Source organism: Tachypleus tridentatus, chromosome 7 (assembly GCF_004210375.1).
Source record: "Tachypleus tridentatus isolate NWPU-2018 chromosome 7, ASM421037v1, whole genome shotgun sequence".
Taxonomy (NCBI): Eukaryota; Metazoa; Arthropoda; class Merostomata; order Xiphosura; family Limulidae; genus Tachypleus; species Tachypleus tridentatus.
Window position 1 is genome coordinate 157,545,734 of NC_134831.1, and position 24,834 is coordinate 157,570,567.

The window sequence follows — 24,834 nt, forward strand, 5'->3', positions numbered from 1 at the left end:
AACATATAATTAATCGTTGAGTTATTGTCAGTTGCACGAATTCAGGTTTGAATACAAGAACTTAAACTGAATAATGCTATACATTCTTATAGTTCCTAATAATCATAAGCTTGTAAGATTGTTTCAGTACTTAGTGGCTACTTATGAAGGAATTTTTTGTATGGCTTGTGTATTTATCATTACCTTGTTTGTGTACTTTTAGGGCATTGCCATCCCTACATCATACGTAATTTTTGTAATTTTTATGACGTGTATAAGTATAGTTACATTCTTGTTACAGCTGAAATACTATACACATAGTATACGTTATACCACTCTAAAAAGCCTTATTTTATTTATTAAATTAGGTAATAGGCAGATGTTACTGACGGGACGTAAAATTCTTTGTTATCAAATGATGAATTGAATAGAGACTGGTTTCAGTATAGCTTAAGCAATAAATGATGAATTAAATTATATATTGGCTTTCCGCATAGCTCAGTAACAAATGGCGAATCGAATCATTGTATCTGAAATATTTTATATGTTGAATACGTCAAAAATGCTTTTTAACATCAGTGCTACCTATTCTTCTAACATCGTATAAACATAAGCTTACAGTAGTGTGTATAATACAACTAAAAACACCCTATATACCACTGCTGTTTTTATTCTTTTAACGAACTAGTTTTTTTAACTTTAATGATTAGATTAGTTCATTCTTAGAAACATTGCAGAGGTGACATAAACTATGAAGTTTTACCAGAAAGTATTACATTAAAGTATCACCTCTCGAGAAGTCACATTAAATTATGTTTGATAGTGCGTGACATAGGAACAAAAATACAGTTCTTGTTCATATATTGTCGTACGTGGAACAAGTATATTGTAAAACATACATCAGTCATCATTCCAGACAAACCAGTTTCTAACTTGTAAATGTTCATCAAACTATCAATTTCCTCTGTCAGCGACCTAGCCCACCCATGTTGTTCAACCAGACCACTGGAGATACGGTTGGAAAGTTATACAGTTGATTCATCTCGTTTGATGCAGTTTTGATTAATCATCTCGAGAGGAAGGATACACGGATGAAATGAACTTATTGTTTTCCTCTGTGCCATAAAGTTCATGACAGGAGTAAGACTACCTCTTTCCAGATACTAGGACTACTTTCACTGAGTTTTTAAAACCGGAGGTATCTAGCTATTTTATTAATGTTCTTAAAAATAATAGGACGAATAAATTTTACGTTAAATTGGCATTGGAAATAATGATATATTTTTCTTTCTGTTAGCGTAAGAAAACTAACTAAATAATGTTCTCAAGTGAAAGAAACTCCATGTTATTTGATTATTGTAAATAATGGTATACGTTCTTATTAGCATATCCTCCGGTAGTACAGCAGTAAGTTTACAAACTTACATTGCTAAAATTCGGGGTTCGTGTGGTTTAGTGCGGCTTTGCTTTAAAAATAAATAAACTTTCTGGCACCAGCATCACACCGAATTCTATATTTTGAATGAAACTGAATTAAATTTAGAATTAAATTTAGAATTAAATTCAGTCAAAAGCTGGTGGAGTAAAGCGTTGATTATTATTATTAATAAAAAGCTTAATTTTATCATATCATAATTCCAAACATCAAGCTCTATGAATAATTTAAAGTGTATTTAGCAAAATGATACTTATGTAACCCCATAATATTTACTAAATTTCTTGCAGGTTCTTGGAATTTTTTATCGAATTTTTAATACGAATGCAACCAGACATGAAACGAATAATATTATTTGCTGCTAGAATTTCTAAAGTGTTTTACACAGAAAACAGGAGAAACACAGAATTATTCATTAATACTTCATTATTCATTGAGTTAAAGACGATGTTTATATATATAAACTAATTATTCCTATAGCCATGAAGCATACTTATATGTCAAATATCCTTTGAGTTAAGGTAATGTTCATATATAGAAACCAATTGTCCCTATAGCCGTAAAGCATGTTTATATATCAATTATGCACTATCCCTTGAGTTAAGTTCGTGTTCATATATATAAACTGATTTTCCCTACAGTTATGAAGCATATTCATATATACCAATAATCTCTTTGTGTTATAGGTCATGACCATTTTTATGAACTTCTTTTCCTCTAAGCTAAGGTAATAAATGATTTTAACCTGCACATATTATCACCTTAAGTAGCAACGTTTTATTTTCTTTTTTTCATATCAAGAGTTTTAATATATTGTAGTGTAAATAAACTTTGATGGAGATGTAACATAACGATTTTTTGTATGGAATAGTGCACAACTACACAGATATCATCTCCACCAGGTATTCTCAACTCTGAGTTGATAAAACAAAAGAAAGGTATCAAGACAACAGTACTCACTATTTCTTCAGCTAGTCTAACCAGATAACTGGATTTGACGATCATTCTAATAACATTCCTATGGTTTCAAAGTACTAAGAGCAGTATTATACTTTTTTTTTTAATCAGTGATGACGAGAAAACCCACTTGTAGAGAAATATATATGTAAAAACGGCTCGTTTGGGTTGAGATTTTTTTTTATGTGGAGGAGCGAACAAAGTTTGGACCTTCTTACAACCCTCTTCAAACATGTGGTCAGCTATCGGTCAGTTACCTCTTTCTTTCTTTGTGAACCTGACGATGACCGAAGAAAGTCGAAACTTTGTTCGCTCCTTCAGATAAAAAAAAAATATCAACCCAAACCAGCCGTTTTTACACATATGTTTTTGTTTCTTTTTGCGGTAACGGGATAAAAACAGTGGAATATCAATTCCACAACTCGGCAGGCTAACAATAAGATAGCTCTGGCCATTATACATAGAGTAAGCTTAAAAGTTAGAATAGTAGAGTACAAATGTACAAGATAACGATGTTACTTGAGATTACCGACAATATCTAGAAATATCTACATATTTATGATGTTATGTGTTATTACCGACGGCACAAGTCTACAGTATTATCGACTTTTTATATATCTATAAGATAATGGTGTTACCTGTTATTATCGACTCTTTATATATCTACAAATTAATGATGTTACCTATGATTGTCGATTCCATATATCTACAATATAAGGGTATCACCTTTGATTATCGACTGTATATATATCTACAATATAAGAATGTTACCTGCTATTATCGATAGTATAAATCTACTACATTAGAAGGCTACCTATGATTATTGACTCTATATATTTATAAGATAAAAGGTACATGTTGTTATCGACTGCATATATCTACAAATTAATGATGTTACGTATAATTATCCATTCTATATACTTACAATATAAGGATATTACCTGTGATTATCGACGGACAGAAGACGGAAAGTAACCAAGTTAGTAACAATCGTAATTTCCGCAAAGATAACATCTTATGCCAAGATGTCTTTCAACCAATCTTATGGTCTTGTTCCAAAAGAATTGCGTGTCTTGTCTATTCTTTGTTTTTTTCTATCAACCGTATCTTCAACATTTTGTTGACCACTTAAAAGAGAAATGTACGTGAGATTTGGTTTGGACTGCTTTTCAACTTTCTCTCTGGAAATCTCTTTCAATTCTCCCCTATATCTTGCTGGCTATACCTTGTGTCTCTGAACTGGTTCAGTAAGACTCTTCATCCCGCGTTTTACTCAAGCTTTTGCTCTCAGAGAGGATTATTGATGTGCTACTAATCTCATAGTTTATTCGAGGATAATCTTTAAGGTTGCCGAGTCAACTGTTTGCGCGTACCATACTTTATAAATTTTGTTTTCTCTTAATTTCTTCTTATGATTTTGTCCATCAGTGAGAAAGTGTTAAATCTACGAGTTTGCAACTCTAAAATACGGGGTAAGATTTCTCACGGTAGACACATCAGATAGCCAAATGTGGCTTTGTGACGAAATAAACAAACACACACTCTATCGTCTGTAACACCTTTCTTTTTTAGTAATTTTCCTGCCTATTGGTTATTATTTTAAAATTATATTCTGAAAGACATAATCGATTTTTCAAACTGTCCTGTAACAAATGTTTTATTTTTAATTATACTAAATTCATATGTCTACAGAACATGCAGGTTATCGAAAGTAAGAGGCATCGAGATCAACAAGTAGCAGACACTGACACCTGGTGGAGGGAGAAGATTCCTTTATGTTTGTATCAGATTAACTCTACGTGGCTACTGAGCTATTTTCGAAACACTGGTCACCTCCGGTAAAACCCTTTCGCTAGACTACGTCATGCATTTCCGTTCTTTATTCAACAGCCAGTCGTAGTAACCAAATAATGAACGCCACAGTTATCTAGTCAATAATGGCCAATCAGAAGAGGCAGGCTGTAATCAAAAAGTTTCTTGTTACTCTTTTTGTTTTGTGTTGTTGTTGTATTTTTTGCAGATATTTTTCGACATAGCGCCTAAGAAGATAGTCTAAATTACATATTTTCAGTTCTCTATCACTTTTGAGGAAACATTTCGACCATATTCTGTAAACTTGTACAGACATGGGGCTTATAGCAACCAACTTTTCGTACATCCTGAATGGTGTGATTATAAAAATTCAAATGTCCAACCAGGAAGGTTCTTGTGAAGATCAAACTTTTTTTTTTAATTGCGTTCCTACACTTCAAGATAGATAGTATTTTGATCAAGAAAACTGTTCTATATTAAACTACTTCGGCCATTTGAAATCAGTAAGTAACACCATTAAGTCTGGAAGTGTGTGTTACAGTAAAATTATAACATTATTTAAATCTGCTCTGATCACCTGAAACAGACAACGTTTGTGTATATTTAAAAGTAAAATTCAATGCACCTTTCAACTCTTTCTTTATCAAGTATTAATGGAGCAAACGATTCTTGGAGAGTTGTCTCAGTCCGAGTACATATTAGAAAGATTGTTATTCAGTTTCTTTTACAAACAAACAAAAATTTTGCGATATACATATATATATAGCTTTTATGTAGGATAATTCTCTGCTTTTATTGATACAATTAAATTTCTCATTGATTTTCAGCATTCAAACATTGTGAATTGATAATTTATGCTGTACAGAGACTGAATGCGTTATGTCTAAAATAATGTTGGAGCCTCACTACGTCGCAACAGTCCTGACTGTCACGTCTGATAACGCTCCATCGTGCATGGGAATATTCCTGCAGCGTAGTTTCTAATGAAACAGAACCCCATAATTTGTCTGTTTTTTTCAAACCATATTAATGTTCCTTGAATACTCTCCATAATCTGTTTAGCTTAGATAACATTAGTTTCTCTGTGCCTATTTCAACAGTTAATTTGCACATAAATCCAAAGAGGATTTGTTCTAAAATTGTTAAATTTTAACAGTATGGGATCTATTATGTAAATCTAACACATCACAATGGGAAACTGAACAAAAATTACTGTTGATTTGAGAAACAAAAACCTAATTATTTTACAGACTGGTTCTGTTGCAATGATTAAGCACTTTTATGAATCCAAGCTATCACAAAGAAACAAAACAGGTTAACCTAAGAATTGACTCGATTTCGATTCAGATAAATATAAGTAGTATAGAGACAAAGAGTGCATCACAGAGTATTCCAGAATGAAAGAGAACATTAATTTTCATTCAAATTAATATTTTAGCTTTGAATTGAACGATTATTTCCGATTTTTTAAAAGTTTTATATAAAAAAACTTGAAATAATATATGAAAACCTAAATTAGCTTTTCATCAAACTTTAACTTCAATAAATTACTGTTGAATGAAAAAAAAAGTGCTGAATTCCGATTCTTTTCCCGGTTATGGTTGCCTGAAAGTTCTTCCATTTATATAATACTTGATTTGGAATGAAAGAGGACGTTGCTATTGAAACAAAATCTTGTGTATATGAACTCGGGAAGGTGCCTTCACAAAAACATACACACGATATTTGACAGAAGTGTATTTTTAAACACTTGTGTTTAAACTATGGAAGAAACAACGTTAATATTCGTCGTTTTAATCATTCATAAACTATAAAGAATGACTATTATACACGTATATAGTTCTATTTATTAGCAGTTGAAAATAAAGGGATTGAAAAAGTGCCAGCGCACATCTTTTTTTCGCTCCGGCTCCACCCCTGTAATAAATGACATGTATATCCAGGTGGTTTGATTTGTTTTGAATTTCGCGCAAAGTTACACGATGGATATCTGCGCTAGCCGTCCTTAATTTAGCAGTGTAAGACTAGAGGGCTAGAGACAACTTTTGGGCTACTCTTTTACCAACGAATAATAAGATTGATCGTAATATTATAACGCCCCCACGGCTGAAAGAGCGAGCATGTTTGGTGTGACAGGGATTCGAACCCGCGATCCTTGGATTAAGAGTTAAATTACTTAATTACCTGGTCACACCAGGCTATTTCCAGATGGAGTTGGAAACGATAAGTCAGTTAACGAAGTTTTTAATGTTAAATATATGAGAACCTGATCCTTATATCCTCTCAAGTTTGTGTCTGAGTGATATTGTTTATGTGTCAATATTAGACGTTTTTAATACACTAAATTAATTTAGAAGTATGATAAACTATATATTTTGAAGATCTAATTTTAATCATTTTATCAATGTTGTTTTCTAATATTTCTTTGAAGTTCAAACCACTCACAACCTAACATAATTTGGCATTGTTAGCTGAGAAAGCCTATGTCTAACACATCATTGTGGAGAAGCTTTTATTTGATAAGGGGGCTCCACCATTCATGAAAGGCTGAAATATTGCTTTAAAATGTCCTAGATTTTTTCATTAAATTGAATTATAATTTTTTCATTTAATTTTTCTCGACATGCTTATTATAAAACTTGATATGACAGAGGATTAGTACCAAACTTTATAGTAAAATTCTACTTGCTCTTCGTGAAGGAGTATTTGACCACTAATAATTCGAACTGAGAGGAATGGATTTCTTATCAGGCCTTGTAGAAGCTCAGCGGTAAGACTAAAGGCATTTGACGTTAAAATTCGCATTTTGATTTTCGTATGGGTTATTGTATAATTTTGTGTATTACCGACTAACAAACAAAAACAATTCTTTGAGGGAATATCATGTACTTATCTTTGAAGTCGTACATTTAAGGGTTACAATGTGGCGTGTAGTTCCCTAAAAATAAGTTACAAGATCGAGAGATTTTAACCGATACGAGTTTTAAGTGTTTCTTTAATCATTCATAATTTATAATTCATAATAGCTTATTTCATTCAGTGATTTTAGAAAAAGTGTTCAGTTGTAAAAACTTTAATCATTGAGCCACCTAAACATATTATAAAATATTAATTTTTTGTGTTAAATTGGTTGACAACATATACATGATCGCGAAAAAATTCTAGTTCCTGATTAGTCTAAATTTAATCAGTATAATGTTAATATCGATTCTGTATATAATGGATTACCTAAGCCTTAAATGTTTTTTATATAAAAAAATACGATAATTAATAATCTTATATATTATTTTCTAATTTTTAGCTACAACATAGCAGCTTATAGAATGGTACTGAGTCTTTTTTTTTCAACTACAAACGTTTCGTTTATATTTCACAAAGAATTGAAATATTTGATATCTAATTACAGCCGCGACTACTGAGGATTTCTTCTTATTTAAAGTAATTTTTAGCATTTAAGAAAGCTTTCTAATGTTATTAGATTAAAATACTAATCAAAATCACATTTAAAAAGTATCATTTAATAATTCCCGATCCTCTCGCTGGTGCAGTGGTACGTTTGAAGACTTATAAAGCTAATCCCTAATCTCGACATGATAGATTAGAAGGGGGCAGCTACTCAACATCACCCACAGACATTTCTTGGAAAACTCACTTATCAAAGAATAGTTGGATTGACTGTCACATTATAATACGCTACGTCTAAAAGGGCCAAAATATTTGACAACAGGATTCTAATCTCCGGCCTACAGGTTAAGAGTCATATTCCATAACCAGCAACCCGTGCTAGACCAAAGACATATCATATGACGATGAAATAAAATATGTGTTACACAACTTTATTTATCCAATAATTTCCTTATCTACTGCGTGTCCAAGTAAATAATTTAATAAAACACTTAGAAATTATGGCCCCAATAACACATCGTTATACCTGCGAACTTACAACACTAGAACAAGATTTTGATAGCTGTTGTGGGTAGAACACAGGATCGCTCATTGTATAGCTTTGTGCTTAACTTGAAACACATAATTAAAAAATGCAACGTGAGAACTGACCTAACATCATGAAATGATTATGACACTTCTTCAGTATGGACTTTTATTATTAATTATTCTTAACATATCGGTGATGCATAAGACATTGCAACATATACTGTAGTACTTTGTAGCCAGATGCTAGATCGCACAAGTATTTCTGCATGTTCGCATTCTCAGAGAATGGACTTTTTCTCACGGGGTTACGTTTTTTACAATCCCAATCCTGAAGCTGAAAATAGCCTATTAATTAGGTTATGACCCTGTAGATCAAAGATACTTAGGTTCGAGACGTGATACCACTGTTACAAAAGTAATAGTCAATCTGTTGTGGCGTCGAGTTTTGCTCGCTAGCTGTTATCCATTTGGCCAATCTTGAAAAAGTACAAAATGCTATGCCTAAACCCAAGGAAACTCCTGCCCTGATTAATTAAGCCTATCTAAACTCTGAGGAGTGTTTTACCTGGTGATTTAGTTCACACAAATCCTAGTGAGTCTTTTATCTAGTGAGTTAGCTCACGTAAACTATAGAGAGACTTTCATCTAGTCATTTAATTGAACTAAACTTTAGGTAGCCCTTTATCTGGTCATTTAGCTCATATAAACCTCGGAGAATCTCTGACCTGGTCATTTAGTCAAAATATAGCCTAGTTAATTTCTTATCTGGTCTTATAGCTTATATGTAAATAACGTGCTGTTAAACTTCAAAAATTCAGTTTCAAGAACTTTGTATTTCAAGGGTAATAAAGAAAATCCAAATAAAACTTTAGATGAATATCGAACAACCAATAATATCGATTCTATCTTGTAATCTGGTGAATATATATTTTAGATTATTAAGATTACTTCGAATTTTAAAATATTTATTTCTTTGACTTCATAGTTTTATTTTTAGACTCTAAATGGAAGACAAGAAGTAAACGCGTTATGAGAAATCTTGGTATGATAATAACTATAATTCATCTTGTGTTGTCAGATAATAAGGTACAGCAGTGGTTTACTAACTGTAACTAATCTTGGTATGATAATATCTGTAATTCATCTTGTGTTGTCAGATAATAAGGTACAGCAGTGGTTTACTAAATGTAACTAATCTTGGTATGATAATAACTGTAATTCATCTTGTGTTGTCAGATAATAAGATACAGTAGTGGTTTACTAATTGTAACTAATCTTGCTTTGTCAGACGTCTTGGTATGCTTATTAGAAGTTTAAGGTTGTTATGGTTCTATGTGGTTTTGTGCTGAATTCATAAAATCTAGCAATTATCATACAATAGTAGATTATTAGTGAGTTAAGGAGCTTTATAATGAAGCCAGAACACCCAACAATTGATTTACTATAAAATTATTAGAGAATTATACAGCTTCATCTCGCAACCAGAACACCCAACAATTGATTTACATATCGCAGCCAGAATGTCCAGTTATAGTTTAATATACTAAAGAGGTACACAGTTTTTTGCGTTGCCAAAACATCAAGTAACTGATGTGCTAAAAATTATACAGCCTTATAATGCAGTCAGAATACCTAACAATAAATTTATTGTTGTATTATTAGATAGTTTTACAGCCTTATTACACAACCAGAATACCCAGTAATTGATTTGCTATTGTGTTACTAGGTTAAAATAGAGTTTGTGAACTTTATTAGGCAATCAAAATACTCAATAGTTGACTTTATTATATAGTTTGGTTACGAAAGCTTGTTTGTGTGTACATGTCTCAGACATACCTACACTGTTTGCAAATATTGCTTTCCATGAAGTTAAAGCAGAAATAACGTTAATCTTTATGACACTTAGCAAGCACTTAAAAAAACAACAAAAAACTATGGAATGATTTTACGAAAATTGTTTACCGAAAGAAAAAACTAAGAAACCCGGTACTTACGTCATTATCATGATGCAATGATTTATTATTGATTCTCGTATGCGATTTATGACGTGACTAGGAAACGTTTAAAATAAAATGGAAACGGGATGTTAATCACTAATCTATTAAGTTGCTCTATTGTGCTTCAGCACAAACAGAGAATAATGTATATTCATAGGCAGGAAATGTATTTCAAGTGGACGTACACATATAGAGATAAAGGAGCATTTTTGTTTCACTCAATCGATTGTAACCCTCTACGTTGGTGAACAGACTGTACATCTTACTTGGGAGAGAAGGGTATGTGTGAAGGCTGTGGGATGACATGCAGGGGAGATCAAGATGACCTCCAAAGCTTGGAACACGAGACAAATATCAAAACAGGGTTGTTGCGTAAGGCGAACATAAGGTCACCGAATAAATGTACAGGATGAACTCGCGCATTAACCAAATAAGCGTATTCTCTAGTTCTAGCCACTGGCTGCACAATAATATTACGGTTCGTTATCTAGTGATAACAAATCTTCAGTTCTTCATATTTATACTCCAAGTTTTATTTGGATTTAATGGGATCAATGCCATAAAAAAGCAAAACGTATATATAGATAAGGAGAAAAAACTGTATGTTCTCTTCCCTCAACGTCCTTGTATTTCTGGGTATACGAGAGACAAGACACTGTGTTAGGTCTAGTTGCTGATAGCTTAGATGTTTTTAAAACATCACACGGGAACAGTTAGCACATAAATCTATATATTGATCCGTCTGAAGGGAAACTAACATCAGATTCGGGTTTGCTGGAATTGACAAGTACACGGAAGCCTAGTCAGTTTTTTCTTCGTTCAGATATAATTTCCGACATCATGGAGAAAAAGCTCAAGTCATACCAACTCATTATTTTCACTACGATGTTCATAGGATATGCATGTTACGCTTACAACAGGAAAAGCGTATCGTTTGCTATGCCTAAGTTAATGGAAGAAGGACTGAGTAAGAACGAAGCAGGTAAAATCTTAATTTTTATGTATTAAGTCTTAGAACAAAAGCACAGAGAAGAAATTATTTTTCGAAATTGATATTTTTAATTCTGAAAACTTGACATCTCTCTCTCATCGTCAGTCCAGTGAGGAGTACTGGTATTAAACGAAAGACCTCCTTGACAGCTGGAACAATTCCTTCCCAAATTTCTTTCAATAAAATAATGTTAGGCTGGAACCAAAGTTAAATCTTAGGGCATTAGAGCCAAATAAAACTTAAGATTACATATATATGTAAACTAATAATTTCTTAGTTTCACTATAAAACAATTTACTTTTCTTATACTTTTTCAATGTACTCTTTCTCTGTTTGAGCACAAATCCTACTCTATCAAAAGTGAAAATAGTTTGATTTACAGTTGAAGTTATTTATATGTTGAGTAGATAATAACAAATTAAATAACGTAACACAAAATATACAAGGGTTCTATAATTGAGTTAGCTGTACTTCTGTAGACAGACGGGTACCTCTACTTTATAGGAACACTACAGCCGCGTTAGCTGTACTTTCGTAGGCGGATTTCTGTATTTCCTACTAGCAGTTCTACAACTGACGAATATGTACTTCTGTAAGCGTACCCCTGTGTTCTATAACAGTTGCATTACATCCGTGTAAGATGTCTTTAGATTGGTACTCGTGTTTTATAGGCGTTGTACATTTATGTAAGACGCATTTCTGTAGACGAATACCTATATTGTATAGGATGTATTTCAATCACACTAAATAAATAAGGAAGTGCGTAGTTCAAGGTTAATCCTTTCCTTCCGTTAACCATCAAGATAAAACACACGCACAAAAAGTTGCACTTAAAACAAAGTCTTCAACATCCATGTCATTATAGTTATCAAAGTAAAATCAAGACTACTGTTTTTTTTTTCCAAATATCAAAAATGATTTTCTTTTCAACTAAACATAATCATATATTTCTACATCCATTCACACCTTGTCCGATTACTTTAATCATTAACTTGATAAGTTTGTTTGTTTTGAATTTTGCGCAAAGCTACTCAAGGGCTATCTGCGCTAGCCGTCCCTAATTTAGTAGTGTAAGACTGGAGGGAAGGCAGCTAGTCATCACTACCCACCGCCAACTCTTGGGCTACTCTTTTACCAACGAATAGTGAGATTGACCGTAACATTATAACTCCCCAACGGCTGAAAAAGTGAGCATATTTGGCGCGACCAGGATTCGAACCCTCGACCCTCGGATTACGAGTCGAACGCCTTAACACGCTTGGCCAAATTGATAAGTATAAAAAGTAAAAGGATGAATGATCGCTTTACACAAAGTGCGTTTTTGTTGATGGTAGAGTGACAGATCACGTGGTCTTTTACACAAAACTTGCTCGTGGTTGATGTTAAAAATTATCTCAGCAAATATTAATTCAGGATCTGCTGCACACTGAATAATACGTCATAAGATTTAAAGTAAACATTTCTCTATCACGTTTTGAATGTTTACATTAATTTGAAATGAATGTATATGAATAAATAAATAAATGGTAATAACATATTACATTATAATACACTTGCTTTGTGCTTTTTCTTATAGCAAAGCCACAAGGGGCTATCTACTGAGCCCACCGAGGGGATTCGAAGCGCTGTTTTTAAAGTTGTAAATCCGTAGACCGCTGTACTAGCGGGGGCGCTACAATACATAATCTTGATTTTTAAGCTTCAACTACAATACTCAGTAACATGATATTCACATCCATTATAATGTAAAATATTGTGATGTTTACACTAATTTATAATACACAATACCATAATTTCAAACATTTTTTTACCTTACTTTATGTGTGTGTGTGTTTGTGTGTTTTTCTTATAGCAAAGCCACATAGGGCCATCTGCTCAGCCCACCGAGGGGAATCGAACCCCTGATTTTAGCGTTGTAAATCCGGAGACATACCTTACTTTATAATACACAGTACTGCAGTTTGAGCTCATGGTTTTTACTCTACTTTAGGCCCGGCATGGCCAAGCGGGTTAAGGCATGCGACTCATAATCTGAGGGTCGCGGGTTTGCATCCCCGTCGCGCCAAACATGCTCGCCCTCCCAGCCGTGGGGGCGTTACAATGTGACGGTCAATCCCACTATTCGTTAGTAAAAGAGCAGCTCAAGAGTTAGCGGTGGGTGGTGATGACTAGCTGCCTTCCCTCTAGTCTTACACTACTAAATTAGGGACGGCTAGCACATATAGCCCACGAGTAGCTTTGTGCGAAATTAAAAAACAATCTAAAATCTTACTCTACTTTATAATACACAGTGCCATAGTTTCAACCTATGGTTTTTATCTTACTTTATAATACAAAGTACTGTAGTTTGAATGTGTTGTATATTACGTTGTGTCTGGTATAATAGGCAGTGTCGTGGTTGAGCCTCAATTAGCAATAGCTTCTAATTGAAATAAACTACCTAAATAGGTGAAAATTAAAGCTAACTCACTAAATAATACATAATATAATATAACGTTTTATTAGGAGTATGTAACATCCAAAAAAAATGTCTAAAGGTTAGAATGCATTGATTTATCGCGTGGATACTGTTGTTGTAAGCAATACTTTTGAGCCCGGCATGGCCAAGCGGTTAAAGCACTCGATTCCTAACCTGAGGGGCGTGGGTTCGAATCCCTGCCATATCAAGCATGTTCGCCTTTTCAGCCATGTGGGCGTTATAAAGTTACGGTCAGTCGGAGTATTCTTTGGTAAAAGAGCAGCCCAAGTGTGGGCAGTAGGTGACGATAACTGGATGCCTGCCTTCAACGTTTACAATACTAAATTAGGGACAGCTAGCGAAGATAGCCCTCATATAGCTTTGCACGAAATTCAAACCAATCGATATTTTTGTCCGAAACCTCAAATTATCTTTTACAATATCAACGCTTTGTTTTCTAATATGTCATACGCCATTTTTAAACATATTATAGATTTCTTGTATATATTCTATATGATCTAACTCTTTTAGGGTGTATTATTATTCTTATTGTTTTAATTTTAAGGTAACAAAATAAATTTTTTTATAGAAAATTAACAATGACAACGTCAGTTTCAATTTCGAACAATTTAGAAATGATCATTACACGTGAATCATTGAAATTCGAATGTAACTTTTTTAGGTCATCGATTATTATGATCAAAATAGTGAACAATAGTTTTTTTTATGGAAATACTTAAAATATTTCTTTTAAACACAATTTTCATCTACCTATTTAAAATATTTATCTTTTGCTTCGTATAAGTTTATATACTGCAATACAGAGTATTATGCATTTGGAAATCATACGTCATTCTTTGTTGAGCCTTTGTATCCAATCAGTTTCTCCTGGTAAGCGATATAATTCGTCATAGTTAACTTTAATAAATGCTCTTCTACACTCTGAGATATTTAATTTTTAAACAAATATAAGCTTTCTCATAGAAAACATTTTCTGCAAGTACACTCTAAAAATGTAAAATAAAATATTGTTTTCTTAGTTAAATCACTATATACAATAACTAAGACATCGTCTTTACATCCCTAAAATCACTAACGCTAAAAAAATATTTTAATATATCGTTCTCAGTTAAAAGATAGGCTGGTACACCTGTACATGCAATATTAAAAACAATCACTGAGTTGTCCATAATTCAATTTGTATACAAACGTTATTAGTACTGTCCGTTACTAGTGTAATAGTTACCTTGCGTACACACAAAAGGTTCACGAATTCCTTGTTAGGGTTCCGTTGCCACAAAATCAAGCACTCCGCACGTTGGAGCAACAGGTATACTATAAAAGGGGCTGTGTTATATCATTATTTGATTAGAAAAAAGCAATTCAAACATTGGCGGTGGATATCATTGAAGAGATGCCTTATCTTTTGTCTACTAGCTCAAAATTAAGAACCGCTATGTACAGACAACTCTTGTATAGTTTTGGGTGAAATTCTAAATAGTGAAACGAAACATTATTTATATTTTAAATACTTATATCCTATAATGTCATCCTAACATTAAATTACAATAATGAAGAACATTGCCAAAGGTAATACGGTTACACGTCTCATGTTACTTGGATGTCATCCTATAATGAAATACTGAAGTAGTTTGTACTTTTCAGGTCTCATCGCCAGCAGCCAGAACATGGCTTATGCTATTAGCAAATTTCTAGGTGGAATTTTATCTGACAGAATCAGTTCCAAGCTTCTGTTCTCTTCCGGATTGGTTCTGAGTGGAATAGCAACCCTGGGGTTCTCAGGATCTGGATCCTTGCTGGCTTTTGCCTCTTTGTGGTTCGTTAACGGCTTCGCTCAGGGCGCTGGCTGGCCTTCTTGTGCAAAGGTACTGCGCAAGGTAGGTTTCTTAAACTGTGAAAGGCCAGTTTTGCTAGGTTGATTGACTGATTGTATGTTTTATGTAGTTAAGCGCAGAGTTACACAATCAGCTACCTGAGCTCGGTTCACCATAGGTATCTAAACCCGTTTTCTAGGAGTTATGATTCTACTGATATATCGCTGTGCCACTGTGAATTTACACGAGGACTTCATGAACTAACCATCTCCAATTTAGCAGTGATAGACAAGAAGGAATGAATATAGTCATCGCCCACAGCCAAGTCTTGGGCTACACATTTACCAATGTGATTTACCATCACTTTATAACGCCTTCACAGTTGAAAGGGCGAACATATTTGGTGAGGAGTATTTGAATCCACGACCAACACGTTTCGAGTCAAGCGCCCTAATTATCAAGCAATGCCAAGCCTATAAACTCTTAAATAATTTCAACCACTTCATCAAACGAATGTTATTGATTTTATCAATTTGGTGAATATAATTTTAAATATCCTAGTTGATATTCTGAACTAAACTGAGCATAAAAATTTATATTTAAAATAATTTTATCCTAAACATCTCTTGTACTGTGAGAATATAATTTCACAACAGGCTCGTTAAGAATCAGAATTTTTTTATTTATGAGTGCTTGGAAATGGTGCGAGAAAATTCACTTTATATTACGTAGTTAAGTAACCTTTCTTACGATCTGCTTTTACGTCAGTGCCTTCAAATACGTATTTGAATATAATACATATTATCGTCCATGACACTATGAGAATCAATTGATGATGTCTATAACATATGTTTTAGGCATGTGCGACTTATTTTTGTTGTATCGGACTGTGGGTGGCGGGTTTCATGAGCGTGCAACATAAACACTACGAAAAAAAAAATCTATCTCTGCGGCTGTGGGGTGTGCCATAAAATTGGCAGTCAAAACCCACTATTTGATCAGACTATCCAAAGGGTTAACCGAGAATACTGTTGACAAGATGCCTTCCCTCTCTCTATTCTATTATTTCAAAATTAGAAAATTTTGTGTAACATGAACGAAAAAGCGAGTAAATAAAAATGATCAAAACCAACAACTGAATCTAGTTTAACATGTAACTTCATTGCATAAGCAATTTTTTCAGCCAGGATAACAAATGATAATACAGCTTGAAACTAAAATTTCTAATTGGTCATAGTATCAGGTTTTAGCTCCAAACTACAGATCTTAACTGGTTCTAATATCAGTGTTAAAAATTTACAGTTTCTAACTGGTCTTCGCAATAGATTTTAGCTCGACATGGTATCGGATTGACGTTACCATAATGTTTAGCCAGCAATTCACTTTCCAAATTGTAATCATAATTCACCTAAGAGCATCTTCGTGAAATTCTTTTTTTAAAAAATCAGTATGTTAATTGAAATTGGAAAATCGTTCAATTACACAAACTCCACTATCCATATACCTTAAAAGGAACATAAGGTTTAATAATGCAGAGACGTGTAAACGTTTTCAAGTGTGTATTACTGCTTCTAATAGAAGAATATAATTCAAAAGGTCGAAGGACATGCCCCTCTGAAAATAAAAAAAAAACAGCAAACGTGTGTCTAATGACCGCACGTAATATGAATATATGTAGTATGACGTAATACTAGATGTAAACAAATAGAACACAACAAACACATCTGAATAATAAGGAATTTTCTTCTCTTTCCTATTATTATAATAAAAATGACAATAACACACATTTTTGATAGACAAAAGGCGAAACACTTTCGTAACGTTGTCCTTTACGCTCGTGTTTCTACAAGTAGTTGCCATCCATTCAGGTGAGCTTCATTGTATACAAGTTCGTTGAAAGTTGCATTTTCATGTGGAATTATTACAATTCTGTTTAAGCCGATGATTTAAAAAAAAGTTTATATTCATGCAAAGTCAAGGTGTAAGGACGACATATCCATCTGGTTATCAGTACGTTAACCGAATTTGATCTAATGTATCTAAATATTCATTGAAGGTGGTGAATTTTAAGTATATGTTACTGTTCTTTTTTCAGTGGTACTCTCCTGAACAGTTTGGAACTTGGTGGAGTATGCTCTCAGCAAGTGCGAACATTTCTGGTGGGGTTTCTCCCTTTATTTCAGCTTTTTTTATTGTCAATTACGGCTGGAGGTTCAGCCTTGTAATAGCAGGTAAGAATTTAGTTTGAATTACTTTGTTTTAAAGCATGCTATTGAAATAATCCTTCAAACACATTATGGGACAAAATTAGTGGGTCCTCGCTGCAAAGAGCCTGAAATACTACAATATAGGCGATAATTAATAGGTCATCACTGCAAGTAACCTACAAATACTTCATAGGATACACATAACTGGTACTCTAACTATATTAGAGTTAACACTTTTTTCAGTAGTTTCTCAAAGTGAGCACTTAACTAATTGTTACTACAAGAAACCTTCAAAACGCATTACAAGGGATACTTCGTTAATACACGCACGCTACAGGAAACTTCAAAAATGTTGTATGGAGAACAGTTTTAATAGATCTTGACTGCAAAAACCTTCAAAAATATATTATGCAGGCACTTAACCCACTCAGACCGTATTCCCTAGTTATCGTAAATTTCAGACTTGACTATCAGCCGAATCATACCGGGAATGAGAAACGCTCACATTTAAACGAGGTCAAACTAAAAATAAATTAGTCAATTACAATAAAGGTAGGTTGCAAGTGCGGTATTAATATTATTTTGCAAATGGCAGCCTCCTTTTAAATCCAATTTTGTTGTTTTTGTAAAAATATTTGCTATTTTTTTATCATGAAGCGTAGCTCTTTGGAACCAAGCACTTCGAGTATGAAAAGACAAAGGCCTAATATGTTTACAACAGTTGAAATGTTGCAAAAATGAGATGAATCAGAAGAATATTAACAGCAGTTCGATCAAACGTATCCTTAGGATGACTTGAAATCAGTTGAAGATGAATAAAGTTTAAAAGAAGAATCTGAAAGTGATGATGATATGCCTCAACCCAGGGGATGTGGTACTCGATCCGCTGATGGTGGAGGTGATGCAGATGTTCTAAATGCAGGTTGGAATAATATTTTCTCTGCACCAGAGACTGAGTTACAGTTTGATGTTAACAATGAAAGCACGTCTGGAAATCATGTGTGCGTTGCGTGCTGTGAGATATATCTCAAATATAAAAGATACTACCCTGAAGTACCATACAAGGACATTCCTTTCAAACTGGTTAAGAGGTAAATTTGGTGCTCCCTCTGCAAGAAATATCTCTGTATCAAACGCTGGTCAACATGCTGCGAACACTGGCACACAAAGGTCCAGTAATGGTACTAGATTAAAGGTAAACCTATTAGAGATAATATCTTTAAATTGTATGTGTTTCTGTGTATTAATTTTTGTTTCTGTGACACGTATGTGTTTTTATGCATTTCTGCTGTGAAGCTCAGGCTAAGGGTAAATTTGGCTTCCTTGGTTCAGGGCTGATGTCGTTAATAAGCATTCATTGCAAACATTCTTGACATTTGTAAGAGTTACAATTATGAGAAAAACCTGATTTATTCTCAAACTTCAATCCAAACTGTGTCATGTCACTTTAATGTCGAAAAAATGTATTACATTTTCTTGTACATTTTGACCTTTGATCGTGAATTTATATATTGCTTTATACAATGTGACTTTCATTTAAGAAAACTTCAAACACCTAAAGAGTTAAAACGAACTATATCCGGATTTAATTTGACAATGAATTTTATAACCAATTATTAATTAACAAGGTTTCTGAAAGATTAAACCCCATTTACCATCACCACTTATTCTGTACCTACAATCATTATTTTGCTTTTGCTCATTCTAAACCCCTTTCCTTTCAACCCTTGCACTTTCATTATATATATTTGCTTTTCAATTACTGTGAAAATCAAATATATACATATACAAAAATAAGGGAATAGTAATATGGTATTCGATTTAAGCTTGACGCAATAAAACACGAGGAAAAATTAGTGTTAGGGAATAGATCTCTATTGAATAAAACTCTAGGTCGTACTGCCTCCTTTGTAGTATACACGTGATGTTTTTCTGTCTCAAAGTGTTTACGAACATTTTGCTGACATTTATTTTCACTTTTAAATGTTGGTCATCCTATACAACGCAGTACTGTTGTAATCTGTACATCGTCTGATTTTAATTAAATAATTATAAACGGTTTTTCATAATAATATGCAGGAAGTTCACCACACTCTTGTATCTTAGTATATTTAATCAACTAACTGTTTCTATTTGTCTTAAACATTTAGAAGGTGAGAAAACTTCGAGTGTTGGAGAAATTTCTTTTACTGTCATAGGTACCGCAATACAAGTTTCTAGCCAAATTGTCGAGAGTTTTTGTAAATCTTTCTTGTATGCACGTGCTTCTAGTTTAATTCTCTAGTCATTGTATTATTTATTTTTGACAATATATTATGAAAAGGGGTTCCTTCTAAACTATTTATCGAAAAGTAGCTTCGGTTTCTTGTAATCGAATCGACATCGAGTTTATTTGCAGTTTTAAGTAGTGAATTACTTTTATAGAAATTAGTCTTAAATATGTTTATTGATTTCTTTAAGGTACAATTTCCATCATACTGGGAAGCATTTCTGCATTTACGATTGTCAACTCACCAAGCGAAGTGGGGCTTCAAAGTGGCGTGGAAGTAGACGAAAAAAAGAAAGATGGTAAGGTACTGAAATAATGTAAGATTTTTTTGCTTTTTTTTGTTTAATTCCGTACAAAACTACCCGGAAGCTATTTGCACTAGTGGTCCCTAAATTTGAAGTAACAAACTAGCAGGAAAGTAGCTAGTCAACAACACTCATGAACTCTTGAGCTACTTTTTTTACCAACGAAAAGTGGGATTGACCGTGACATCTAACACCTTCCATCTAGTCTTACATTGCTAAATTAGGGACGGCAAATAGCCCTCGTGTAGCTTTGCGCGAAATTAAAAAATAAAAAAACAGGATGTGTCCTTTCACACCCCTACATTACGTTCTAGGAAGATTTCTCCCAGATTATGTTTCTTTCCTCCCTTACATAATTTGTGTTCTTTATCGGATGGGGATTCTCCCCCTCATGTTTCTTTCACTCTTTACTAGCTAGAGTTCTTTCATTCATACTATATCTAGTTATTACCAGCTTGGTTACTTCTCCAATCTTGAGGTGAAAAACAAATTTATTATTTTAAAAGTCGGAAAAATATGTTGGTCATCCAGAGTATATGAATGAGTTAAATGATCTAATGAACGATTGTCTTCTGCTGTTAGGAACAGATCGACAGAATCAGACAGCGACGTTTGTGGATTTACTTCGTAGCCCTTTTCTTTGGTTAGTTTCCTTCAGCTACATGGTTGTCTTCTGTGCCAAGACCAGTGCTGTAGATTGGGGTCAACTGTTTCTTATGGAGGACAGAGGTCACTCTCAGTACGTAGGTAAGAGACTAAAACTAGGTTTCGTTGTAAAATGTTACTAATCTTGACATTACCTACATGTCAACTTCAACCACAACCTTCAAAATTTTATATAGTTTAATCATTTGGCTTGCGTTACAGTATTTTTCATTAAATATAATGGCAACATGATAGTAATTATTCTAATATGAATATTCAGTAGTAGTAATATAATGTTATACCTGAATAATATTTTAAGCATTTAAGAAAATGAAAGCGAAAAAGCTAAACGTAATTTTTCAACTATCAAACTACCAACCACTTAGCTAAAGATATCTGTGTGGATTTTCAGGCAGTGCTTTTACTAGCAGCGTAGAATCTGGTGGGTTTTTTGGTGGTGTTGTTGCTGGTTACCTGACTGACTGGGTACTTAAGCAAAGTATGAAACAGGTGAGTGAACAACAGGTGTTAAAAGCTGAGATTTAATGACTTAATAAGCAACTGGGGAGAATGTAGAAACAGATAAAACAGTGTTACATTATGTAACTAACAGAGTAAACTGTGGAAGCAGTTAAAAACAAGAATATGTTACGTAAATATCTGTCAAGTATGTGAATAGAAACCTATAGTAGCAACTGGAAAATATTATGGAAATAGATACAATTAGGATCAGACGACTGATGGTTTATTAGATGTATAAAAGATGAATGGAAATCTCATGACTATATTTTTCAGTCAAGAGTGATTAATTCGTCAAGTCAAAACCTGTAAGGTAAAACAAACCTTCAGAGAAGTATAAAAATAGGAAAGAAATTACCAATGGTGAGTAAACGCTTTACTTAGACCTAAGTCACCAATTATGTAATTAAGAATGTTAAAACACCAACAAACTCTAAACAAAGTGCGCAAGAAGTGACAGAGAACAACCTCAGTGAGTATTTTACTTGGGATTCATTGAGATGAGCCCACTGAATAGTTGCTTAAGGATAGTGTAGAAGTAAATAGGTCACGGCCTTGATTGTAATTATCTTAATTAGTAGTATGTAAATACTTTGGTATTACAAGGTCCTTTTTGATGAATAACTGAAATGAATAACGTTCTTTCATTTTATGTAGTTCTTATTAGTTTACCATAAACTGTAATTTAAATTGATTTAGATATGTCAATACTGTTATGATATGGCGCCTAATCCATTGTTTGACATTATATAGTGGACCAACTGTTTAATAATTGCAAATGAGTGATAAAGATTCCTTTTTCATCAAAGGTAAAACTATGTAGTGGATTAAAAAATCATAAATATTAGATAAACATCATTATTATATGAGACCTAAATGTATTTCTTTGGTTTGCTTTAGGACTCTATGTCATAGACTATCTTTTTAATTTTGCCTTTGGTGAAAACGAAAAGAAACATTTAACGCATATATACAAAGTTCTTTTTATTGGGGTTTTATAATTAAAATTAGTACAAAAACGATTAAAATGCATAATGACTATTAAAGTTGTAAAGTACATCATTTGTTATTCTTTTTTTTAACACTGTTTTAGTAAATCGTATGTTATTTTTTAGGGTAAAAGAGGAAGAGGGAATCTCCGCATGCCAGTAGCTATTGCTTTTATGATTGGGGTGATGATCTGTCTACACTTATTACAATTTTTTGTCTCAGCCACATCGTCTAAGGTAAAGTGCGTCAACAAATAGTAAGCCTTAAAGACAAAAAAAAAAAAGACTCGGCTTTCTCGTTATATGAGAAACCCTGAAGAGACGACACAATCAGATTACTTATTTTTCATGCAATTTGAATTTCGCCAGATATTTATATGTTCGAATTGTAAAGATGCCGAATCATTGTTGTTTGTCTTTTTGTCTTTATATTAAATTTTTTTTTTCTAACTAACGATGAATGAATTATAACCATTAAGAAAGCTAGATGATATACCCGAGGTGACAACAAAAAAATAGTCCAGCATATGTCTGATTTTCTTCTTTTCAGTTTTGGATCACGTCGATAGGATTTGTGCTTGGAGCATGTCTATATGGGCCAATAGCAATTTTTGGAGTTGTAGCCACAGAGTCAGCTCCTTCTCATCTGAGTGGAAGTTGTCATGCTATAGTCGCTTTAGCCGCTAATGGTGAGTATAATGCTACATAAAGTGCGAATGACGTCTTGTCAATAACTCAACTTTTAGTGTTTACAACTACTATAAGGTTTATGTATAGCAAATCGGCAATCTGTGTTAGTATAAGTAGGGAGTGGCTTAGCGACTCGTGTGTTGAGCTGCAAATATAAAGATTCGAGCCGTGATATAAGGCTGCACATATCAAGCATTTTCAGCTATTGGGAAAATACGATTGCAACAGTCAATCCTGTTATTTCGCTTAAGAATAGTATTATATGCAGCGGGCATTGTTGAGTTATTACCTACTCAGATTAGAGGTTTTAAGTTAGATATGTCTCTTTTATATGGTAAATAAAAGTAACGTTAGCGATTATCTGTCTTTTTCGTGTGTCATCATCCATTCTTAGACTGATAATTGCTAGTGTTCAAGTTGAGAAAATAAAAAATTGTATAGCGAACCTGTAAGTAACCTACTTTTAAAACAGTGAATTTTAATAATGGTTGAAATTTCATGATGACATATACATTTTTTTATTTATACCAACATGTATTTAATAGTTTACATTGTTCTAAAATGGATTTTTTTACTTAAAAACAAATGTGATATACGTGTTTATTTACTAGGAATTGATTAGTACCGCTCTTTAGTCCCATTTTTAAAATGTGTGTTATTTCAGTGGGGGCAATAACGTCTGGCTTACCATTCAGCTACATTGCTAAGCACTACAATTGGGAAGCCATCTTTTTCCTGTTGGAAATCATTGCTGGTATTACAGCAGCCATCATGTTTCTCACGAGGAATCTCAGCTCAGCTATTGGTCATGTGAAGCAAAACTGAGGACACTTGGAATGATTAAAAATAGACTGGAACACTTTGTGGGACTTAGGACTAGAATTTTAAAATTTTCAACTAAGAAGAATTGCAACAATACGATTTTATTTTGTAATAAAGGCAACTCTTTTTATAAGTCTGAATTTACTGTTTTAGAATACTGACTGGCATATGTCTACCAATATATGAAATGAAATAGGTTTTTGTAAATCTAGATTTATTGGTTTTGAACGTTTACTGGGATGCCTCAAACCTTTTTATTGATTTAAAACATCTAATGGGATATCTCAAGCCTTTTTAAAGATTAGCTTAAAGCATTTACTGATATATTTTGAGCAATTTAAAACCTGAAATAAGTTTTTTCCATTTATTATCAAATGATGTTTCACAGCTTTACTACACAGTCTTTAATACTAACACTACCAGTACAATGAAGTATAATTTAAGCTGATTCATCTACAATTCGAGCATTTTTGAGAAAAAAATAACAACATGTTCCAAAGGTTTTGGGTCATTTTTTATTAATTATAAAACTACAGGCTGTAGTGTTGAATTAGAGCGGCCTTTCTTAGATTCTTTGTTTCGGTTTTATTGTAGTGCAGTGATTCAAAAATATTTAACCAGAAACACTTGCGTGCTCATTGGTAACATTTCTGAAAGAGCCATATTAGAATATGGCGGTGTGTTGGTGTCGTAAAATGTAAGATTTGTTTTCTCTTTTGCCATAATTGCTAAGTACAGTTTTAAGCGAAATGCAAAAATTGTTTTCTTTGTGTTTGTTGTAAGAGAAAAGCTTGCGTGAAAATGTTGAAGATGTTAATCCCCGAATTATTGACATATTTATATAATTTTCAAAATAAATGTGGTTCACATGTTGTTTCGTATTCTGTCAGTTTATATTTTTGCTTGTTACAACAGTTTGTGTAAAAACTAATAAAAATTGACAGAATTACCAAGTTTCTGTTTGAAATACATAAGGAACTCCATTATTATG

At 33.2% G+C, this 24,834-nt stretch overlaps 2 protein-coding genes across 4 annotated transcripts in view; one reads left to right on the plus strand and one right to left on the minus strand.

The window, feature by feature from the left end:
- The window catches only part of LOC143256991 (uncharacterized), a 38,350-nt gene extending 34,012 nt beyond the window's left edge, over positions 1-4,338 (minus strand). For both annotated transcript variants that reach the window (XM_076515017.1, XM_076515016.1), the window contains exon 1: positions 3,313-4,338. In XM_076515017.1, coding sequence (XP_076371132.1) covers positions 3,313-3,385 — 73 coding nt within the window. In that variant the 5' untranslated portion in view covers positions 3,386-4,338. The remainder of the gene's footprint in view (positions 1-3,312) is intronic.
- On the plus strand, positions 1,053-24,716 carry LOC143256992 (glucose-6-phosphate exchanger SLC37A4-like). Of its 2 annotated transcripts, none has more exons than XM_076515019.1 (9): positions 1,053-1,177; positions 15,228-15,460; positions 17,493-17,628; positions 20,065-20,172; positions 20,761-20,925; positions 21,236-21,333; positions 22,458-22,568; positions 22,882-23,020; positions 23,686-24,716. In XM_076515019.1, the coding sequence occupies exons 2-9, from the start codon at positions 15,251-15,253 to the stop codon at positions 23,844-23,846; spliced, it is 1,128 nt and encodes a 375-aa protein (XP_076371134.1). In that variant the 5' UTR covers positions 1,053-1,177; positions 15,228-15,250; the 3' UTR covers positions 23,847-24,716. The 2 variants fall into 2 exon arrangements, with proteins under 2 accessions (XP_076371134.1, XP_076371133.1); XM_076515018.1 differs by lacking the exon at positions 1,053-1,177 and adding an exon at positions 10,512-11,095.
- The last annotated feature ends 118 nt before the right edge of the window (positions 24,717-24,834 follow it).